General features: G+C 46.3%; 1 protein-coding gene across 4 annotated transcripts in view; it reads left to right on the top strand.

Annotated features, from left to right (window-relative positions):
- Positions 1-20368, top strand: part of DENND2A (DENN domain containing 2A) — a 64304-nt gene that overhangs the window by 40662 nt on the left and 3274 nt on the right. For all 4 annotated transcript variants that reach the window (XM_081926828.1, XM_081926829.1, XM_081926830.1 and 1 more), the window contains exons 11-17: positions 1-70; positions 2790-2867; positions 3784-3924; positions 4231-4379; positions 15906-16083; positions 17293-17334; positions 19072-19189. In XM_081926828.1, the coding sequence (XP_081782954.1) occupies positions 1-70; positions 2790-2867; positions 3784-3924; positions 4231-4379; positions 15906-16083; positions 17293-17334; positions 19072-19189 (776 nt within the window). The remainder of the gene's footprint in view (positions 71-2789; positions 2868-3783; positions 3925-4230; positions 4380-15905; positions 16084-17292; positions 17335-19071; positions 19190-20368) is intronic.

The following is a 20368-nucleotide window of genomic DNA, read 5'->3' as shown; positions in this document are numbered from 1 at the left end:
TGAGACTTTCTCATTTGTCTTGACTAGTGAAGATGGCAGTCGAAGGTTTGGATACTGCAGAAGGCTACTGGTAACTATCTTTAAGAATAATAAAAAGAAAACCCTTCTAAAAACAGCATGGTATCAAAAAAGGTAGCAACCCTTCTGTGCTGTCAACACTCACCTCTTTTCCAAAGTGAAAAAGGTAACTGAACAAATCTGCCTGCAGAATGGCTGTGTTTAGATGTAAAAATAGGCCAAAGTTTATTTTGATGGGGACAAGCCCCACCATCCCTCAAGCTAGCGCTAGGGACACAGGTGGCGCTGTGGTCTAAACCACTGAGCCTCTTGGGCTTGCCGATTAGAAGGTTGGAGGTTTGAATCTCCGCGACAGGCTGAGCTCCTGTTGCTCTGTCCTAGCTTCTGTCAACCTAGCAGTTTGAAAACACACCAGTGCAAGTAGATAAATCGATTCCGCTGCAGCGGGAAGGTAAATGGCGTTTCCGTGCACTCTGGCTTTTGTCATGGTGTTATGTTGCACCAGAAGCCGTTTAGTCATGCTGGCCACAAGACCTGGAAATCTGTCTGTGGACAAACGCCAGGCCTGAAGCAAGATGAGTGCCACACCCCACAGTCGCCTTTGACTGGACTTAATCATCTAGGGGTCCTTTACCTTTTTACTTTATTCCCCCCGCCCTCTCCTTTTCTGGTGCAGCAAGGAGGAGTTGGGAAGCTCTTGTTTCTACTTTTGGTTAGCCACAGCTCATTGTAGCATCCAAGCCCAAACAAACTTGGCAGTGTTTACTTTGAAACAAGCCAATGTTACTTCACTGACTGCATTTCCAAGGACTCTCAAAAGAAATCCTTCTGGATCACACAGAAGTTTACACCCAGTAACATCCTTCATTAAAATTACCATAGTTTTAAAAAAACTAACTTTTTATAAGTTTACACTACCATCAAATGTACCTGGAATCTGCCTCCTTTTTAATCTAAAATGAAATTGATCTATCTATTTTAGGGTGTAATCCTTTTTGAGAAAACAGAAACCATTTTTCCAGATTTATCAGTGGTGCATGGAATATGGTTTTTTTTTCTTTCTTTCTTGGAATCAGCTTCCAAGGTTCAATCCTCACCTCAACCTCTGCCCAATGGAGCAGCAGGGCAACACTCGCACCCATGCCCTTGCCATGCACACCAGCCAATTTAGAAGGCAAGAGGAGGAAGCAGATTGCTGTACAAGCCTTCAGTTGTTGCTGCTGCAGTCCAGTCCGACACAATCACATCACAGCTTCTCCCCACCCCCAGAACTGCTGTGAAACCTGATGCAAAAAGAGTTTGAATTGCACCCTAATTTTGGATTATTGGGGGGCGCTGAGCAAAGCCATCAGATTCCTTGAACCAATTAAACACAGGGTCCTATTCATTGTTAGTCATACTCTTGAGTACAGCCATTGGCACTAATAGACATGACTAATTTAGGTCCATTAAATTCAGTGAGTCAACTCTTGAGAAGAACTTGGTTGGATACAACCCATTGTAATTGCTCCGTCCTAGGTTAAACTAGACACACTATGTTCCAGCCAAGTATCAAAACCACCAATTGCTCCTGCTGCTTGATACTGTGCTATAAATCTAGTGTTGGTGATGATAAGGAAATGTCCAGAACAAACTGTTCATATGTTTATCTCACACTTCTATTATTGTTATTATTATTATAGCTTTCAGTATTTCATCACAGTACCACAATTTCCTTTTTGCAACCAGACCCAAGTAACCACATATCTTTAAGATGCTATGAACTCTCAATACAGTGGTGCCTCGCAAGACGAAATGAATTCATTCCGCAAGTCTTTTCGTCTTGCAAGTTTTTCGTCTTGCGAAGTACGGTTTCCCATAGGAATGCATTGAAAATCAATCAATGCATTCCTATGGAAACCGCCTTCAGACCAGGTCCAGGGACAGTCTGTCCCCCGACCTCTTCTGAAGGCCGGCGGGGGGCGAAAGTCTTTGCTCCCCCCCCCGCCTGCCTTCCCGGGAGAGCAGAGAAACGCAGCGCTGTGTTTCTCCGCGCTCCCGGAAGGCAGACAGGGGGGAGCAAAGACTTTTGCCCCCCGCCGGCCTTCAGAAGAGGTCCAGGACCTCTTCCGAAGGCGGGCGGGGGGCAAAATTCTTTGTCCCCCCTGCCTGCCTTCCCGGGGGCTTTTAAAGCGGCCCGGGACTGTCCTGGGGCGATTTAAAAGCCTCCGGACGGCTTTTGAAGGCAGGCGGGGGGCAAAAGTCTTTGCTCCCCCCGCCTGCCTTCAAAAGCCATCCGGGATAGCGGGAAGCGCTTCCCTGCTATCCCGGACTGCTTTTAAAATGCTGGCAGTGGGGAGCAAAGCCTTTCGGCCCCCGCCGGCCTTCCTGGACCTCTTCTGAAGGCCGGAGGGGGGGGGAAAGGCTTTGCTCCCCACCGCTAGCATTTAAAAGAGGTCCCCGGAGATTTCCCTATGGGCTTTCTTCTTGCGAAGCAAGCCCATAGGGAAATTCGTTTTGCGAAGCGCCTCCAAAACGGAAAACCCTTTCGTCTAGCGGGTTTTTCGTCTTGCGAGGCATTCGTCTTGCGGGGCACCACTGTATTGAGTATCATTTAGTTGGAGAAGTAATGAGATTTCTAGAAAACGTGAATAATTTTTTTTCATACTTTCAAGCTTTCGGAAGGGGAATTAGTTTGGGGAAAGCTGACTTCTGTGCTGAACACCGCCTTGTTTCTCCTTGTTAACTACTGTGCATCTGTGTGGGTGTGTTTTTTCTGTCTCTCTTGAAAGCCCAGTGGGAAAGGGAAGCGACTTCCTGAAGTTTACTGCATTGTGAGCCGTCTTGGATGTTTCAACCTCTTTTCCAAGGTAGATTGAGAAGGAGATGGACGATGTGGGCTATACATAAAGGGGGCACTGGATGAAGATGATTGTTTATGCTTGTGGGACATCATTTAGAGCAGGGTGGAGAATAGAGACTTGCCCTCACCTGTGTTCTGATTCCATGAGAACGTTTATCTAGATTATCTCTCTCGATAGCCCAGTGGTCCTGGACTTCAATTCGCAAAGAAACAAGTACAGTGGTACCTTGGTTCTCAAACTTAATCCATTCCGGAAATCCGTTCCAAAACCAAAGCGTTCCAAAACCAAGGCATTACTTTCCCATAGAAAGTAATGCAAAATGGATTAATCCGTTCCAGACTTTTAAAAACAACCCCTAAAATAAATAGCAAACACAGACAGACCTCAGTGTTGCACTCGAAATGGAAGTGTGGCACTCAAATCCGAACTGTAACACTTCGGCTTCCGGAAAAAGTTTACAAACTGGAACACTTACTTCCAGGTTTGCAGCGTTTGGGTTCCAAGTTGTTCAACAACTAAGCCATTCGAGAACCAAGGTACCACTGTATGTCTGTTAAGTCTTATGTGGATAACCTTGCTGTAGTTATTAGCAGGTATGAAGTAAGGACTTTTTCCAAAGTTCTTAAGATCCACCAGCTTTTTTGTGGTTTAATTCTTAAGTATATCTAAGAGACAGCTCTTGAAATATGTTATGAATCCTCTCCCCTCTATTCCTCTTTAAAAAACAAACAAACAAGAAATCATTGGATTAGAATCTCCCAAAGTTAGATTTTTTTTAAAGAAAGAATGTCTTGTTGGATCCTAAAGAGAGAGGAAAAACTGGAAGAGAAGTGAGAACTCAGCAAGAGGAGAGGACAAACTTATGAAACGGACATGTCTTTTGTAGAAGATGTTATACTTACCAGCTTTTCTGCCTTTTTAGATCTTGGATGAGGTTGAGAAAAGGCGTGGGATTTCCCCTGCTTTGGTACAGCCCCTTATGAGAAGCGTCATGGAGGCTCCTTTTCCCGCTCTGGGCCGAACCATCAGCATCAAGAACTTCCTACCTGGCTCTGGGACAGAAGTAAGCTCAAAACCAGAGTGAGACAACAAGTAGAGTGGTAGTTCAAAGAGAAGTCAATGTTAACAGGCAGAGATGGCTCCTTAAGTACCTTGGGTGAGATTTTAGGCACCAGACTTTGGCCATCATAGGAAGCTGCCTTTATACCAGGCCAGACCATTGGTCCACCAAAGCTCAGTATGGTTTGCACTGATTGGCAGCAGACCTCCAGTGTTTCAGAGAGAGGACCTGGAGATGTTGGGGGTTGAACCTGGGGTTATTTATGCACAAAACAGACTCTGCATTAGCTGCATTCTTTATCCTTTTCAGGTAATAGAGCTGCGCCGACCACTTGACTCGAGGCTCGAGCACGTTGACTTTGAGTCCCTGTTCTCCTCGCTCAGCATCCGGCACTTAAGCAGAGTCTTTGCTTCCCTGCTGCTAGAGAGGAGGGTGATATTTATAGCAGACAAACTCAGGTAACAGGCTTTTGCTTCTTTTTTCTGTGCCTCACATTGTATAGAAAATTTACTATCTGTTCTGCTTGGGTTCCCCCTTTCTGATGCCCATTCATTCATTCTCACATCTCCGTTCTTGAACCCAGTATTCATCATCAACCTTTTATTCGACCGTCAGTCAGAAAAAAAATACATTTGTCAATACACAGTTAAAACATCCAGGAAGATTTTAGAGCTTAGCCAACACTAAAATGGGCTAAACAGATAGCCCCATATCAATACAGTCAATTATAGTCTTGCGACGCTTAAAAACTAAAAAAAGAAATTTGGCCACCAAGAAAGGTATAGCTCTAGTGACATTATTCAGCAAGTATAAAACCTGATTTTCTTCAGGTAGGAAGCTAAATTGACATAGGAGTGGGTCTATAAAATTTTGTCTAAGCTCTGCATAAGAAGGGCAAGTCAAGAGAATGTGTTCGGTGGACTCAGCCACACCCATGGCACAATGACAGGTTCTCTGGGCATATGGTACTCCCCTGTACCTTCCCCACAATATCGCAGAGTCAAGGACATTTAATCTAGCCGCTGTAAGAAGTCTGCGGTATTCCACATAGTGGATTTCTGCAAGGTAGGGGGCTGGTATGGTCCAATAAATCTGGTCCCCTAGGAACATCCCTGGTTTTACCTGGGCTATGTCCTCTTGTCTGGCAATGTCACTCAGTCTCCGGGAGATCACAGCTCTAGCTTGATTGTACGTCATAGACTCAAAGTAAAGGTGAGACAATCCGCAGGATTGAACCTCATTAATGACCTCCCTTTCCCACGATGATTGGAAATCGTCCCTCAATATCAACGGGGCACAAAGCTTGAGCCATAGCCAGAGCTTCGTCTTGAACCCAGTATTCCAATGTGGCCTAGATACCAAGAGGGCCAGCTTACTCCCATCTTTCCGGACATAAGAGGGAGAAATGAAGCTGCAAAACAATACCTCTGCAGCTCAGATTTCCTGAGTGCATATTTCCTTTCCGTCGGCTCCAACTCAAGCTGGGTCCACATGCTGACTGCTCTCCACTACCAACCACTCCTTCCTTATTTCAGGCGGCCTTTCTGTACAAGCAGATATTTCCACACCACCTCCACTAAGTGTGCTCATTGCAGGAGTAGGAAACCTCAGGATTGGGGGCCAGCTGGGGCCCTCTCCCTCCAGGCTCCACCTTTTATCAGCCTTTACCCCGCGCCTTTCTTTGAGTGCCTTTGCTGGTCAGGAATGTGTCCTTGAACTGTGATGCTGCCAATCGCTTGCCTGGTGTTAATGGCTGGTTGGATGCGGAGGAATGGTGGGAGGAATCGGCCGGGGAACCACCCGGAAAAGGCGGCTCAGAGGCAGGGGAGTGGTGGTAGGACAACAGTGAGTGGTCAGAAGGAGAAGACTGGGGAAAGGAGGTGCTGGAAGCTGGAGGGGCAGTGAGCTGGGAGAGTGTATGTCAGAAAGAAGTCCAGAATCAGAGCTGAAGCAGGAGGGAGGCCAAGAAGCAGAGATGAGTCAGGCTGGGGAAGAGTCACGGGTGTCTCCCCCTCCTGCTGCAACAAGCTCCCCTCTCTGCTGATGTCCCAGAACCAGAAGAGGCATGAAAAGGAAGGAGGAGAGGTGGCACATGGATGCAGTCTCCGATTGCTTGGAGAAACCCCTGGAGAGGAGGAGACTTAGGCAGCTGTGGGGAGACAGGGACCTTCAGCCTCGGCAACTGCTTCTTGGAGGCAAGACGTACATGAGCTGTTGTGTTCATGATTCTCAGCCGCGTCTGTGCAGATACTGTTTTTGCTAATCACCTCAACTGGCCAGGCAAAAACGTTCCTCTTTAACCAGGCCTTTGGTTGACTGACATTCAGTACCCTTTTAAAATGAGTGTGTATGGAGGGGGTTATTGGGTTGTTCTTGTTTTTATATTGATTATGTATTTTGTGATTTTATATTGTGGTTTTATCCTGTGAACTGCCCTGATACCTGCAGGTATAGGGCGGTATACAGTGGTACCTCTGGTTAAGAACTTAATTTGTTCTGGAGGTCCGTTCTTAACCTGAAACTGTTCCTAACCTGAGGTACCACTTTAGCTAATAGGGCCTCCCGCTACCACCGCGCCTCCGGAGCACAATTACTGTTCTCATCCTGAAGCAAAGTTCTTAACCTGAGGTACTATTTCTGGGTTAGTGGAGTCTGTAACCTGAAGCATCTGTAACCCGAGATACCACTGTACAATTGTTGTTGTTGTTAATAACTGGCACGGTGTCATTTACTGCCGGCTCGCTCCTAGAGAGAAATGTGTGTAGGAACCTGTGGCTTCTTGCGTGGCTGGAATGTACCCTACCTTAGAAAGGTTAGGCGTTATAGCTGTTGCTCCTCCCACTTTAACCTCAGGTCCCACCCACCACGGATGTCCTCTCCATCCACCCCGGTCGGTTGCCTATGAGGTAATGGAGACCTTAGGCAGAAAAAGGTTTCCACCCCCGACTTACTGGTTTCTAGTCCATTTCAGGGACTATCTCAGGGATTTTGCTTTTCCGGTTGTTCAAAGGGCAATACGTTGCACAAATATTTTTCTTTTTTAATTGTTGGGAAGCCTTTCAGTTCACCCACAGCTGTGCATAACCTGCATGGGTGTGTGGGACATCTTGGCCGAGCTTTCTGTGGATGGGTGTGGAGCAAGATTGTTTTCTCCTTGCAGGCAGACACAACCCTTATTTATCACTGAAATGTCATCTTAGTGGTGTCTGTACTGTATCATGGTTGAGAGATAATTGAGATTACACTGTCAGTGGTTATGTGTGAAGGCTTATATGGCTTTAACTAAAATTAAATGTGTGGTTTTTTAAAAAAGTATTAAGACAGATTTGAGGAGAATAGGAATGTCAGCAGCTATTCAACATAACAACTAACAGAAAATTTCATATTTTAAAAGTCTCCAGTGTAACACCCCTAAGTACCAGAACCTGGGGATATGTAGCATCTGATACTCACGCCTTTCACGCCATATTTGTGAGCTTTTCAAAGGTAGCCACTGCTTGAGAAGATTCACTAAATTTGATGGACCTTCGTTTAATGTGGCAATGCAATTCTTAGCATTCTTACCACTAGCTTAGGTGGCTGTTAGTTTATTGTCCGCAAGCAATCCAAGCAAAACTTTTTCCACCCACACGTTACAGGGGGGAGAAAGGGGGGCCAGATTTCTTTAAGATTTTCTTCAGCTGGTGCTTGGCACACGGCCATTTCTTAAACACTTGAGGATGGAGGGAGTTGAGTTCGCTCTTCCAGCCAGCAAGGCAAAACTTAACAGATGAGCAATGACGCTTATAAGCTCAAGATCAGCTTTCAACAGCCTGTCTGTTTTCACAATTCCCAGAAAGTCCTGCTGCATCCATGGGGCTGAGAGAAGGAAGGGAAAAGCTGTAGAGGTCTCTGCCATAAAGGGGAGCCAAAAATTCATTCATCCGTCAGGTTTGGGTGGGTTGTTTTTAAGGTGGACAAGAACAATATTCAGGCAAGCTATGGGAAAATAGAGCAGAGAATGACAGAGTGCAGTGGTACCTTGGGTTACAGACAGTAAAATTATATATTATATGGGTAAACAATATTAACACAAGGATCAGAATAGGAAAAGAATATATGCAAGCATTAAACAAAATAAGTAGTAAAACTAATAGATCTCCTAAGACCATGGCTGAAAAAACAGATTTTCACCTGGTTGGAGCCAAAAAGGAAGCCAGGACATTGGCCTCTGAACCTGCCTGGGCAATGAATTCTAAATGCAAGGTGCCACCACTGAGAAGGCCCTGTTGTGGTCACCACCTACCTGCCTTACTTCCAGAGGCAGGAAGGCTTGCATAAAGTCCTCAGACTAGGAGTTTAATGACTAGGCAGCTTTCTGAGAGATGACGGCCAAGATAGCGAAGACTTTAAAAAGTTGAAATCGGCAATTTCAGTTATGCTCAGAAATTCACCAGAAACCATCTAGAGGTTATCCATTCACTCAATTTACTGTTGTATCATTGAACTACCTGACCCTCAGTCTAATTTCATGCAGGTGTGGAGAGTTTGGAGGGAGAGAAGTTGAGCAGGCTGGCAGCAGGGGTGTGGGGGCACAGAAATGAAAACAATATAAAACAGAGTGATGGAAAGGAGCGGCAGAAAAAAATTCCAGGAGGCTTTTGCTCTGGGAAGCAGATGCTGTTTCCATGTTTTGTTTTACCTGAAGTTTGTCTTCATTGTGTTTTCCTTGACATTGTGGTATGACGATGTGAATTTAATTACTGCAAGCCACCTTGAGTGATGTGTTTGTATTAGAAGGACAGGGTATATTTATATATATACTCATATAAAATAAAGATATCAAGTAGTAAACCTGGCTTTGATTTGAGGGAATTAAAGACATAAAATGGAAGATAGTTAAAACATTACAATGTCAGCTTCCCTTAAGCAAGCTTCTAGCCTTAAGAGTCAGAGGGGAAACTTGCAAAGTTTTCCGTGTTGGCAGCATCTAGCAGGAACACTTAGGGCTGACTGGAGTGGGCTGGTTTTCATTTGAAGTCTTGCAGACCGGTGCAGTTCATTTTGAATTTAAAAGAGGAGCTTGAGGAGCTTCATGAACCACATTATGCAACAATGCAGATCATTGAAGTGGTGGACATCAGAATTAGTGTGGTCTAGTAGGGATGCGGGTGGCGCTGTGGGTTAAACCACAGAGCCTAGCACTTGCCGATCAGAAGGTCTGTGGTTCGAATCCCCGTGATGGGGTGAGCTCCCGTTGCTCGGTCCCTGCTCCTCCCAGTTCGAAAGCACGTCAAAGTGCAAGTAGATAAATAGGTACCACTCTGGTGGGAAGGTAAACGGCGTTTCCGTGTGCTGCTCTGGTTCGCCAGAAGCAGCTTAGTCATGCTGGCCACATGACCTGGAAGCTGTACGCCGGCTCCCTCGGCCAATAAAGTGAGATGAGCACTGCAACCCCAGAGTCGGTCATGACTGGACCTAATGGTCAGGGGTCTCTTTACCTTTACTTAGTAGGAAAGTGTCATCAGAGTCACCACTTTCTACAGCCAGAAGTACAATCTCATCAGAAATTTGTTTGCTCCCATAAGGAGAACATCACATCCTTTTCAGCCCTGCTGTTTTTCTACCAAAGTAATGTGTGTTTGTTCTGGAGTCAGGCTTGTAAGATGTGAAATGATTCTTGATCATCCAAGATACTTCTTCTAATATGCCCCACCATCTCAGGTGTGGTGATAGTGGTTATTGGAGTCATTACGTATTTAGTGGTGGGACTCCAGCTTTGAAATGCTCTTCCCAGAGTGGAGGGGATGGACAGTCTTGTGGCTTGTTGTTGTTGTTACAAATTTTTTTTATTATTTGTACACCCACCCACACACACACCCCTCATCAGACTGGGTTGCCCTAGCCACTCTGGATGGCTTCCAACAAATATGAAAGCATAATAAAGCATCAAACATTAACAACTTCCCTATCCAGGGCTGGCTTCAGGTGTCTTCCAAAGATGCCTTAAAGGCTGACATCTTTATTAAGGCATAAGCTTCCACTGTCTGCAGCCCACTTAATCTCAGTCGCTAGAAAGGTTTTGCTGGCATCCACTCGGAAATATTTCTGGCACCAGCCAAAATCATGTGCCCCTCCCCCAATTAATTTTTTTAAAGATGATCTCTTTTATTCTGCCGTGTATATTAATTTTGTTTTTATAGATTTGCTGCATTCAGCTTATTTTTATGTACTTGTTTTACTGTGTTTAAAACTGTATAGTTTATTGAGGGCCTTGATGATTTGAGAGAAGGATGGCACATCAGTCCAAGAGCATAAGTAACAAATTCGCAGATGATGATTATTTGGGAAAGAGGGGGTTGCTTTACATTTCTGAAGAAAGAAATTTAAGATCTCTGTGCAGCAAGTTTCTTGTTTTACTTTTCTCTCTGTCTCTCTCTTTAAGCTAAGGCAGCTGCTTGAAGTTGCTCAGAGGTTTGGAATGCTAGATGTAATTCAGCAGAGGTTATTTAATGAGCCTGTGCAGGTGAAGAAAGGCATATGATAGATCGTATTTATCACGCTCCTCCGCAGTTGATCATACAGATGCCCTCGGTGCGTGAATCATTTGTGTATCTGCACACATCTTGTGTGTGGACAATGCGAAGGGGTGTGTGCGCTTGTGTGATTTGTTACATCTCTCCACTGCTGCAAAAATTGGCTGTCTGAGGGCCTCCTGCCAAACGCTGTTTTTCTTTCCCCCTCTTCTATCCTTTTCTGTAAAGATCTGTCACTCTGAAAACCTTGCCAGGAGAAAAGGAAAGAAAGTCTTGATCCTTTGCCCCTCCCCCTCCCCCTTACCATAGTAACTATAGTAAACATCCCTTTTCAACTCGGGAAAATAACTTAATTTTGTAAAAAGCCAATCCAGTCTATTAAATTAATCTTTCTGTTAGACTTGCAAATGATGCACAAGCTCTGAGCATGGAAAGATTCCAATAATTTGTGACTGAAATAAATTGTGGAGGCCAAGGTAGTTCTTTTTTTCCTTCTTCTTCTCTTTGGCTGCAACCCTGTATCCACTTCCCTGGAAGTAAGCCCCACTGAATTCAGTGGGAATTCCTTCTTAGAAGACACAAATAGGATGGTGCAGATCACACAGCCAATAGGGGGGACCCTAATGGTCATCTAGTCCAACCCCCTGCAATGCAGGACTCTCAGCTCATGCATCCCGGAGAGATGGCTGTCCAATCTCTGCTTGAAAACCTTCAAGGAAGGAGAGCCCACAAGATGATATCAAATAATCAGTAAAGGCATCAGAGTGGCAAGCGGGGTGAGGAGGTCCTCAGTGAATCTTGCTTTGAGGCTGAAAGAAAAAGCCAAGTGAACCTGTTTAGTTTTAATTTTAAAAATTGTGTCCCGTTTCAGTGGTCAGCTCAGCTAACATCTTTGCAAAATACAGGGGATTATAAAAGTACAGTACCTTGGAGCCTGAGCACCTTGCAAGTTGAACGTTTTGGCTCCCGAACACTGTAAACCCGGAAGTGACTGTTTCGGTTTGCAAACATTCTTTGGAACCCAAAGGTCCGACCCAGGTTCCACGGGTTCTGCAGCCAATTGGAAGCCACACCTTGGTTTCTGAACATTTTGGAAGTTGAATGGACTTCCGGAACGGATTCCATTCAACTTCAGAGGTACGACAGTACTTTAATTTTTTTTTTTTAAAGGTTTCAAATGCAACTGTTATGTTCAGAAGTTTTTACTGCTTTGTTTTGTTTCCATACAGTGGGTTGTACCTTTTCCACTCATGCAACAGATTTCAGTTTGCACAGGGGGACCTTCCTCATCTCCTGCCGCAACCAGAGCATCCTCTGGAGCAGATCCTCAGGGGCTGGAGAGGAGAGGAAGGGAAAGTTATTTGGGATACAGGCCAATGCCTACTGCCAGACCCCCAGAAGAGGTTTCCTAGTGAGCAAGTGGGCACCTGCAAAAAGAAAACGAAACGAAAGCCAGTTGAGTGGAGAGAGTAAGCCTCTTTTTCTCCCTCCCCAATCCCTCCTTGATTGCCGTGGTGGTTTGAAGAAAACTCGTTCTGCCTGGCCTCTCACTATCTCTGTAGGATTCAGTGGTGCAGAATGGTACTCAGAAGTGTCCTGAGGGACTCATTTTGTCAAAGCACTATTTCTCCTTCATCCCCAAGGCTGAATTTAGCAGCAAGTAGCCCAGGAGTGGGGAACCATGGGCCAAATATGGCCCAAGAGACTCTTCAGTCCAGGCCACACTCTTCACTGCCCCAGCTTCACAGTCTGTTCGGGTGTTTGCCTTATCTGGAATGTGTCCTCAAATTCTGATGAAATTTGCTGGCCTGTATTCAGGATAAGAGTAGGTTGCGTGTGGGTGTGCCTACTGCAGAAAGACACAATTGCATTTATTGCTCCATCCAGCCCTTGGGTCGGAAAGGATTTCCCACCTAGGGAAGCCAGGCTCAGGGGCGACAGGTCAAGCATTCCCTTACTGCTGCCAATTGGGCACAAGTCTGTTCCCCTATGTGTGGAGTACCCAAATTATGCCAGTGTGATTACAAAACCCTTGAGTGCCGGCATTGTCTATTTTTTTATTATTATTATAATATTTATTTTTTTATTTTATTGTCTTCTCAACAATTTAATTTTCAGCCATGAGGACTAGAAACCTCCTTTAAAAAACAAAAGCAAGAGAACTTGAAAGATTCCTGGGAAGCCGGAATTTCTTGCAACTCGGCATGTGTACTAAATATAAACAGTCCTGTTTTGGTTTTTTTAAAAATAAGTTCATACTCAGCAAGCATCCTTTCCATTTCCCTTGTAAAACTGCAGAAGCTGTTGCCAGGCCTGGGGTATTTTTACACACACACACACACACACACACACACACACACACTTCCCCTTCTCCTTCTCTTGCTCAGTGTATATTCCCTCATGGTGCTTAACTCAAGCCAGCTGTGAGTGGTTTCCTGGCCATATGATTCCTTCAGGCTGCACGGTCTCCCTCCCTCCCTCCCTCCCTCCCTCCCTCTCTCCCATTCAAGATTTGGCTCATAAAACCCAATGACGTGATGAGCATGGCTTAGTAACATACCAGCCCTCCCCCAGATGCTCGAAGGAGTTTGCAGTCCTACATAGCTGATGAGTTACCAGTGGCCTTTACCTGCCTCTGAGGGTGGTGTGTGCTGCTTGGCTTTTGTTTTCGTGTGAAAACAGCGTTGCTTGATTGTGCTTAATGCCGCAGAAGTGAAGGCTCCATGGCAGAATCTTCCGTGAAAATCTACATCTGCCAGCGAGGCATTTGTAGTCGCATCCGTTTCTCGTTATTGGAAAGCAACATCATCCTTCGCCCAAATTCCACGCATGCACACATACACATGCATTTACGTCGTTTTATTTTCCCTCCATTTCCCAATCGTTTGTTAGGAGCTGCCGGTAGGTATGTGATCAGACATGGGTATCCTGTATCATCTCCCTCTTGCAAGAAGCACGAGAGAGCCTGAAAGGTTTTTTTTTGGGGGGGGGGGAGTGCAGTCCAAAGGGAAAGCACACACATGTGGGCACATGCCCACACCAGCCCACATGGCTGAGTTTTGCCTAAGCCACAGGGAGATTGGTCACACATCTCCTGCAGTCTTGCCTAGTCAGGTGGCTGTCGGTTCTTCAGAGGCCTCTTTCAAAGCATTGGGCAAAATAGCACTCTGAAAAGGATATCTGGTGTCATTATATAGAACTTTGTCTGCGTGTGGGGAGATGAGTCTGGCTTGCTGGGCTTAAAAGGGCTCCCACCCCTGGCTTAGAGAACCACATTTTACCTACATTTGAACTTCAGACCTCCAGGCCTGTGGCTCCTCACCCCTGTTCTAGCTCATAGGACCACAGTGGCATCTTTGCTTCCAGACTTGAGCTTCCCGAATGCCTGGGCATTCCAAGCCAAGGAATGAATCTGCAAGTTCCTCCATGTTTGTTGCTCTCTAAGGCAGCCTTTCTCAACCTTGGGTTCCTAGATGTCGTTGGGACTACGACTCCCATCATTCCTAGCCAGCATGGCCAGTGCCTTAGGAATTATTGGGAGTTGTAGTTCAAGAACACCTGGGGACCCAAGGTTGAGAAAGGCTGATCTTAAGGTACGGGGGACCTGTGGTCCTCCAGAATTTTGTTGGACTCCAGTTGGCCCGGCCAGCACAGCCAATGGCCAGGGATGATGGGAGTTGTAGTCCAATAATATTTGGAGGGCCGCAAGTCCCCCAAGTCTGTTTTACACCACGACTGCTGTAATGCCTGTGCTGATCCTGCTTTTCCATGTGAACTAGCGATTATCATTTGATGGGAGTGGCAGAGTCCTCATGTAGGTGCAGGTAATGGACCGATTGAATTCTCAGGTCCCTCACTCATGAACACATGGGTGGCGCTGTGGGTTAAACCACAGAGCCTAGGACTTGCCAATCAGAAGGTCGGCGGTTCGAATCCCCGCAACAGGTTGAGCGCCCGTTGCTCGGTCCCTGCTCCTGCCAACCTAGCAGTTCGAAAGCACGTCAAAGTGCAAGTAGATAAATAGGTACCGCTCCAGCGGGAAGGTAAACAGCGTTTCCGTGTGCTGCTCTGGTTCACCAGAAGCGGCTTAGTCATGCTGGCCACGTGACCCGGAAGCTGTACGCCGGCTCCCTCAGCCAATAAAGCGAGATGAGCGCTGCAACCCCAGAGTCGGCCACGACTGGACCTAATGGTCAGGGGTCCCTTTACCTTTACCCTTACACTCATGAAGGCATGAGGGTAGCTGAGAAGAGCCTGCTGTCTGACTATGCCCTGAGCAGTATGTCTGCTCCTTAGTTTCTTCTCTCTTTTTATTCCTTTCTGGTGCCGTCTTCCCATGCAGAGATGACCTCAGCAGAGGTATATGCTTGGCTTTTCTAGCAGATTGCTTAGCTAGCAGGAAAAAAAGAAGAATTCTGGGACTGTTCCACGCCTTCCCATATTTAAGAGACCACAGTGTGAAAAGAGAGACTCTCCATTAATCCCATGACTCCAGGAGTCCATTCGCTGGCTGTGCCTGTATGGAGGGAAGCATGTGCAAAAACTATGCGAGCCCCACAACACGCTTTTGAGAGAGAGCTCCAGGCTAAACTCTGGCCACTCAAACTGAAGGAAGCAGCTCACATTATATCTTTGACAGGGTTGGGGATGTTCCATGTGGCAAACTGTACTGCAGATGCAATCTGCACAATCTAAAGAGAAGGGCAGTCTCTTGAGTTCAAAAGAAACCATGCAAGGTAAATTTGCATGCACAAAAATACCGGTTTACCAAAAATATTCCTGCAAATTTGTATGCCTCTGGAAGTAAGGGAGAAAAGACCTGTGGGTGATGGAGGAGGAATCATCAGATCTAAAAACTTGGATGGAGGCGGTAGGGGGGAGAAGAATGACCTCAACAACGCTCCTATGTACCTGCCTGACCTTGAAAGTGAACATTTAGTAGATGGTTGGTCTCCATCTGTCTCGGGAGACTGTGTAGGAGTGCACCTTTAGGGGTGAGGTCAAACTGTTGGAAGGTTTCAGCACCAGCTGTGGCTGTAGAGACTGATGTAGGAGCGACATGTTTTGTTGCAGCTGGGGCAAAGGAAGGAGTCCCGTTGTGCTGTTGCAGATGTCCCATGGCGTTTCTTCTCTCTGTGCTCCTCCCAGCAGTCATTCCTCCTCTGGTCACTGCTGTGGATACACAACCTGACTGACTGTGTCTAGGCACTTCGATCATCTCCAGGGGACAGATTCCAGTTTGCCTCTTTGCAGTCTTGAGGACTATTAATTTGATTTCTCCTTTTAACCTTAGGTTCTTGGGAAGCCTGGCATGGTCCCAGGATAAAACCTGGCCAGGTGTTAATGCGTGCGGCCAGCTGTCTTTCCCCCACCTCACCTTCTCAGTTACCACCTATTAATTTATGTCTCTTATCTCAAAGGGGCCCTGAGAGTTTCAGACTGACCCTTGCGTCTGTTTCCTCCTCCTAGCACCTTGTCGAAATGCTGCCATGCCATGGTGGCCCTTCTCTACCCCTTCACGTGGCAGCACACCTACATCCCTGTGCTTCCCCCTTCGATGATTGACATCGTGTGCTCGCCAACCCCCTTTCTGATCGGCCTGCTCTCCAGTTCGCTGTCCCGCCTCAAGGAGCTGCCCGTGGAAGAGGTGAGGCCAGAGTATGGGAAAGGGAGGGCGGCAGAATGGATATTGTTTGATACAAGAGAGCACCGTCCTCACAGGACACAGGTTTTGGGGGTGTGAGGAGGAGCTTTGGGGCCAGGGTTTATTCATGGCAGATCCTGCTAGGCTGGAGAAAGGGCCAACTGGCTGCGATGTGAAACACTTGCTGGCATCTTTCTTCAGTTGCTTATTAACAGCACATAGTGTTGAGAGTGCCCCTGTGGCTTCTGTTTTAACTATGGTACGTCCGCATGGAAGATGATCCGGGGCAGGTGGGCTTAGGGATGATATGATATCTAGAATTCATCACCTCTAACTTAGATGTAGAGAGCATCTGAGCTGGAGATTGGGTGTGTGGGACAGAAGAGAAGAGGCCCTTTTCTCCTTTGGGTGATGGTAAACGCAAGGACTGGATGGAGCAGCCCCCAACAGCCAGTGGGAAGAGACTGGGGTGAAGCACTTCAGCCACAGTACTGGGTTCAAGCCCCACATGGGCAGGGCGATAACTCTAACCTATACAAAGGCAGCCCTACAATGAGATCCACATAGAAGAGTTACCAGAATAAGACCAGGAAATCTGCAAACCCAGTAACACTTGGATCTATTTTGGCTTAATTGTCTCATCCTTAGCATTTGGGGTTGTTTCTTTACCTCCAAGCACCAAAATATCTTTGTTTTAAAGTCCAAGGGGTGCTCCTCCAGGCTATAAGTTGCTGATACCATACTTGCATTGAATATCTCTTTTTTTAAAAGTGCTAGATAAGAGCATGCTCCTATCTCTGATTCCCCACCCAATTATTGCTTCTTCCCTGTTGTGTGGAATAACTTGTGTGGTTTCTCAGTCAGGGAAAGGAGGGGAAAGTGTGTGTAAGAGACTCGAGAGGAACAGCTTCCCTATGTTTAAAGTTGTCATTCTGTGGTTTGTGGTAAAAGTCATAAAAACCACCCTGGGATTGGGCTGGTTTTCATATCTCTTTGAGGCCTGGTGGAATTGGGGTAGGGCAAGGCCTTTGGGAGCCTTTCTGGGCCGAAGAGAAGAGTAAAAACGTTTCAGATAAATAAGGCAGGGCCTTTCCCCCCCACCCCACCTCAAAAAAGCTGTATACAAGGCCGCCATTTTCCCAAGGAGGTTGATGACCATTCCCAGTAATGTTCGTCTCCCCTTTTTCTTTCTGTGTATTTCTGTCCAAGCAGGTCCTTGTGGTTGACCTTGTGAATAACCGGTTTCTCAGGCAGGTAAGAACAACTTGGTCATGTCCATTTAATCTCTGGTGTGGGGAACCTTTGGCTCTCTAGATGTTGCTAAACTAAGCTCCCATCAGCCTTAGCAAGCATGCTCATTGGCCTGAGTGCAACCTCTGGCGAGCCAAATGTTCCCCACACTGGTTCTGTCTGCGGGAGGGAGGAACAGGAAAGAATAAGAACAAGGAAGTCTGCTCTGTTTCGTTGCTGCGTGCTCAGCAGCGCTTTTTTCCGGCCATAACTCACCGGAACTCAGTTCTGGCACTGAGACGGGCGCCATTGCCATTATAAGAGAACAAGGGAGGCGCTCATGGTGAGTTCCAGCACCTCTTTTTCTAGAAAAGTAGCACTGGAGAGGGTGATGGTAAATGGAGCCTGAAGACAAATGGTCATTGGGAGAGTTGGAAATCATTTGCAAGAGGCTTTGGTTTCCATGGTCTTTGTGCATATGTTTCTTCACGCCTTCCTCCATCCTCTAGTCAAAGGGTTCTGCAGGTTTTTGAAACTTCTAAAACCTGCCAGACCTATTAACCAGGGGTCAAAGGAGGGTAAGTGGATATATCATAAGCAGCAAAAAAATTGCATGAATGTACAAAAGTGAAGATACAGGAAAGGTGACTGCGATGAGGAAATGCTGTGGATGAGGAGAACTCCAACTCTCTGCAAAACCGAAAGGAGGTGGTGGTTGTGCCAGTGGGCATCCCACCTTGAATTCAGGCAAAACACACTTTTGCTTCCTAAGTCCAATGCTTTGGGACGTTCATGCCTACATCATTCTTTAGGGGTGGTATGTACCTCAGAGGCGAAGAGCACGCTTTGCACGCATACCGTCTGTTTCAAAGACACACAGCAGCAATATCTGCTCAGCATGCAGACCATGAGCTATAGTTAATGCATTGAGTGCAAGAGCCCAACATCTGCACTTTTTGGTGCCACTTTCTGCTGTCTCCCCGTGTGGAGGTGCTTTTCCTCCTTCCAGTATCTGTGTCTGCCAGGTGACCATCGCAAAAGGCTCACCTCAGTCATTGCTCCATGCCTCAGTCATTGCTCTATTTCTCTGCTCAGCTTTGGCAGATTTGACGGCACCGTTGCAGAGTTTCTGCTACAGCTCTCTGAAGCAGCTGCCACACCGCTGCCTTCCAGTGTGCAATGGCCATTTGCAAGGGTTTAAAAGTGGATCCTTTAGAGGGGTCTAGCCTTTTACCCTCCAGGTGCTGGTGTGCTACCTTGACTATTGGCCATGCTGTCTTGGGAGTTGAGGTCTAATAACATCTGGAGGGTCACCGGCTGGCCAAGCTTGCTTTTAGAGTGTTTATCCCAGAGTGTGGGAAGTGGGTTAAACCACAGAGTCTAGGGCTTGCCGATCAGAAGGTCGGCGGTTCGAATCTTCGCGACGGGGTGAGCTCCCGTTGCTCAGTTCCTGCTCCTGCCAACCTAGCAATTTGAAAGCATGCCAGTGTGAGTAGATAAATAGGTACCACTCCGCTGGGAAGGTAAACGGTGTTTCCGTGCGCTGCTCTGGTTCGCCAGAAGTGGCTTAGTCATGCTGGCCACATGACCCGGAAGCTGTACGCCGCTCCCTTGGCCAGTAAAGCAAGATGAGCGTCGCAACCCGAGAGTCGTCTGTGACTGGACCTAACAGTTAGGAGTCCCTTTACCTTTACCTTTTATCCCAGAGTGTGCACTTTGGTCTCACCCAATGCCTAAGCACATGCCCTCTCTCTTTTTAAGATGGAAGATGAGGACTCTATTTTACCTCGGAAGTTGCAAGCAGCGCTCGAACACATCCTGGAGCAAAGGAACGAGCTGGCAAGTGACAAGGAAGAGGGCGCTCCCAACGGCAAGCAAGGTAACGTTTAAAACCTCTCACCTTTTTATTTTTCGCCGGGGAAAATCACACTGAGCTTCTATAAACCTCTACTGTGTCATTCCCTTCCAAAAATTAAAAAGGCAAAAAAATTAGCCTTTCCTCGGAGCGAAGGTGCTTCAGCATGTGGGTTGCCCTTTCCCAACTCTCAGTATCCTCCTTTTTTTAAAAAAAAAGCTTTTATTTAAGATTTTATTGTGTTACAAAACAAACAAATAAACAAGGCATCTCCATTTTTGATTCATAGTCATTTTCACAGTTCGTTTACATACTATATAAGACATTATCGTCATTGACACCATGCAGTTGGGGGTAAAGAGAGAGGAGAGAGATGGGAGGGTAGCCTTCCTTTGTTCTATATTCTGCATAGTGTTTGTGTAGTGTATGGTGTCAGCATCACTTGGGTAGGTCCTTCATTTGTACATTTATTTATTTCTATTGTCATTGTGAGAGATTGGACGGATCAGAGCCTGGTATCCTTTTTTTATATGAGATGACTGGAATATACCAAATATTTCATGATGTCCACTTCATAGCCCCTCTGCGTGGGTGTGGAGATGCCACAAGGATGGGCTTAACCATGTGGCTGGACCTGCGCATGAAACCTTCCTTATGTCAAGTCGGAAAATTTGTTCACCTGGCTCAGTGTTGGGGAAGATCCACAGCTCTGGGAGAGTCTCTTAAGCTTAAGCCAAGAAAGAGTATTCTCTATAAGTACCCCGTCTATTAACATCTATCTACAATTCTACTAGCATCTCTCAGTATTGTCAATATCACCGAACTTACCTTTTGTTGGTATCTACATGAACTTATCTAAAAGACTCAGTTAAGCATTTGAAAAATCTATTGAAACCAGACAATATAAGTACATTTTAGGCTGGGTAGTTCGCAAGTCTCTGTGGCTTTGTTTAAAGTTTTGTATTTTTCTCAGAAGGTTGATAAAGTATGTATAATTATTGTTCTGTATATTAATCGCCAACGTGTTGCATGAGTCGCACTACTAGGTTCAATCCCCAGCAACTCTATGTAGGGCTGGGAGAGAACCCATCTGGAATCCGAAAGAGCTGCTACCAGTTGGGGTGGACAGTACTAATCTAGATGGAACAATGGTCTGGCTCTAAATACGGCAGCTTCCAAGTGTCTGTGTCACAACACTGGCTG

This window comes from Podarcis melisellensis (assembly GCF_964234715.1).
Source record: "Podarcis melisellensis genome assembly, chromosome: 10".
NCBI classification, from domain to species: domain Eukaryota; kingdom Metazoa; phylum Chordata; class Lepidosauria; order Squamata; family Lacertidae; genus Podarcis; species Podarcis melisellensis.
The sequence above is the reverse complement of the archived record's forward strand: the minus strand, read 5'-3'. Positions and strand labels throughout refer to the sequence as shown.